The sequence below is a fragment of the Pteropus vampyrus genome, unplaced genomic scaffold, assembly GCF_000151845.1.
Source record: "Pteropus vampyrus isolate Shadow unplaced genomic scaffold, Pvam_2.0 Scaffold350, whole genome shotgun sequence".
In the NCBI taxonomy this organism is placed as follows: Eukaryota; Metazoa; Chordata; class Mammalia; order Chiroptera; family Pteropodidae; genus Pteropus; species Pteropus vampyrus.
The window spans coordinates 1024663-1025876 of NW_011889131.1; the positions used below are offsets into that span (position 1 = coordinate 1024663).

General features: G+C 57.7%; 1 protein-coding gene across 18 annotated transcripts in view; it reads left to right on the forward strand.

Moving 5' to 3' along the window:
• Nucleotides 1-1214, forward strand: part of LOC105304710 (tumor necrosis factor receptor superfamily member 10A-like) — a 37782-nt gene that overhangs the window by 30058 nt on the left and 6510 nt on the right. For 14 of the 18 annotated variants that reach the window (XR_002776967.1, XR_002776968.1, XR_002776969.1 and 11 more), the window contains one exon: nucleotides 205-236. Coding sequence is in view for 9 of the 18 variants with exons in the window: in XM_023522598.1 (XP_023378366.1) it covers nucleotides 205-236 (32 nt within the window). In the remaining 9 variants the exon portion in view is untranslated. Of the gene's footprint in view, nucleotides 1-51; nucleotides 237-669; nucleotides 853-1214 lie in introns of all 18 variants that reach the window. The other 4 variants (XR_002776965.1, XR_897021.2, XM_011378983.2 and 1 more) reach the window with 2 other exon arrangements.

A 1214-nucleotide genomic window follows, 5' to 3' on the forward strand; every position in this document is an offset into this window, starting at 1 on the left:
TATTTTTACTTCTTTCCCCTTTCTCTTCCCCCTCTGAACATTGTCCCAGAGATGGACTGTCCCTCTCCCGTCACCTGTCCCCAGGGCTGCTTGTTCAGTGTCTGATACTCAGCCCACGCCCCATCCCTTGCACTGTCCTTGTGGGGGGAGGAGCCGCTGAGCGGCCCTTCTCCACTGCTAAGACAGACACCCCTTCTCTTCCAGCTTGTGGAGTGGACCCCAAACGTGTGGACAGAGTGAGTTGATTTCCCCAGGACCTGGCGGCATCAGGCCCTCAGGAACCGCTTCCTTCCCGCAGCAAGGCCCTGGGAGGGCACGGTCCCATTTGTCCTATGGGGCTGACCCTGATTCTCTAAAGTGGCCTGGGGGCCTGGGCTGAGTGTAAGAAGGCAACTGGCCCTTTGTCAAGCCCTGTCCTTCCTGCCGCTTGTGACACCTTCACCCACAGCCCTGCTCCCTGGGGTATGAGGGTGTCAGGCAGGGGTGCTGAACCCCCGTAGCACAGCACAGGGTTCCCGTGTCAGCAGCAGAGTCCTGGATGTGCTGAGCCTGTGCCGGCCTGAGGGGACAGCCTGGGGAGGACATGGGGAAGGAGAACCTACTGTGCCCCTTGGGACCCTGCAGGGAGCCTGGGTGTGGACTCCTGAGTCAGCTCGTTGCCTTCCCAAGGTCTTTTCCTGGTACTCATGTCCTCAGAGAGGGCCCGGGGCTCGTGACAATGCCCACAACGAGATCGTGAGCAACAGGAACTTGCAGTCCACCCTGGTCTCTGAGCAGGAGCTGGAACAGCAGGAGCACATGGAGCTGGCACATGTCATCGTACAGTCCCCAGGGGAAGCAATGCGTCTGCTGGTGAGTGGATGATGGCTATGCACCATCCTGGCCCTTCTGCTTGCTTCTGTGGTAGAAACAGGGATAGGTCGATGCTGGTCAGGTCTCCTGTCCCCCGGGGACGTGGTTTTGGAGGGATATTGGGACCTGAAGGGAGGAAGGGGCCGCTGCGCAGGGAGCCCGCCACCCTGGTGTGTGGACTGCCAGCGCTGTGGAATGTCTGTGTCTTATTATCTGTGGTGTATTCACCGCATCCTTAGGGTCTAGAACAAGGCAGGCCCAGAGTGAGCGCTCTAATGCCTGTTGAATGATAGCATTAGCGCTACATAATATTTCACTGTGCGATTAGTTACATAATTTTAAGCCATTCCTCATCAATTTCA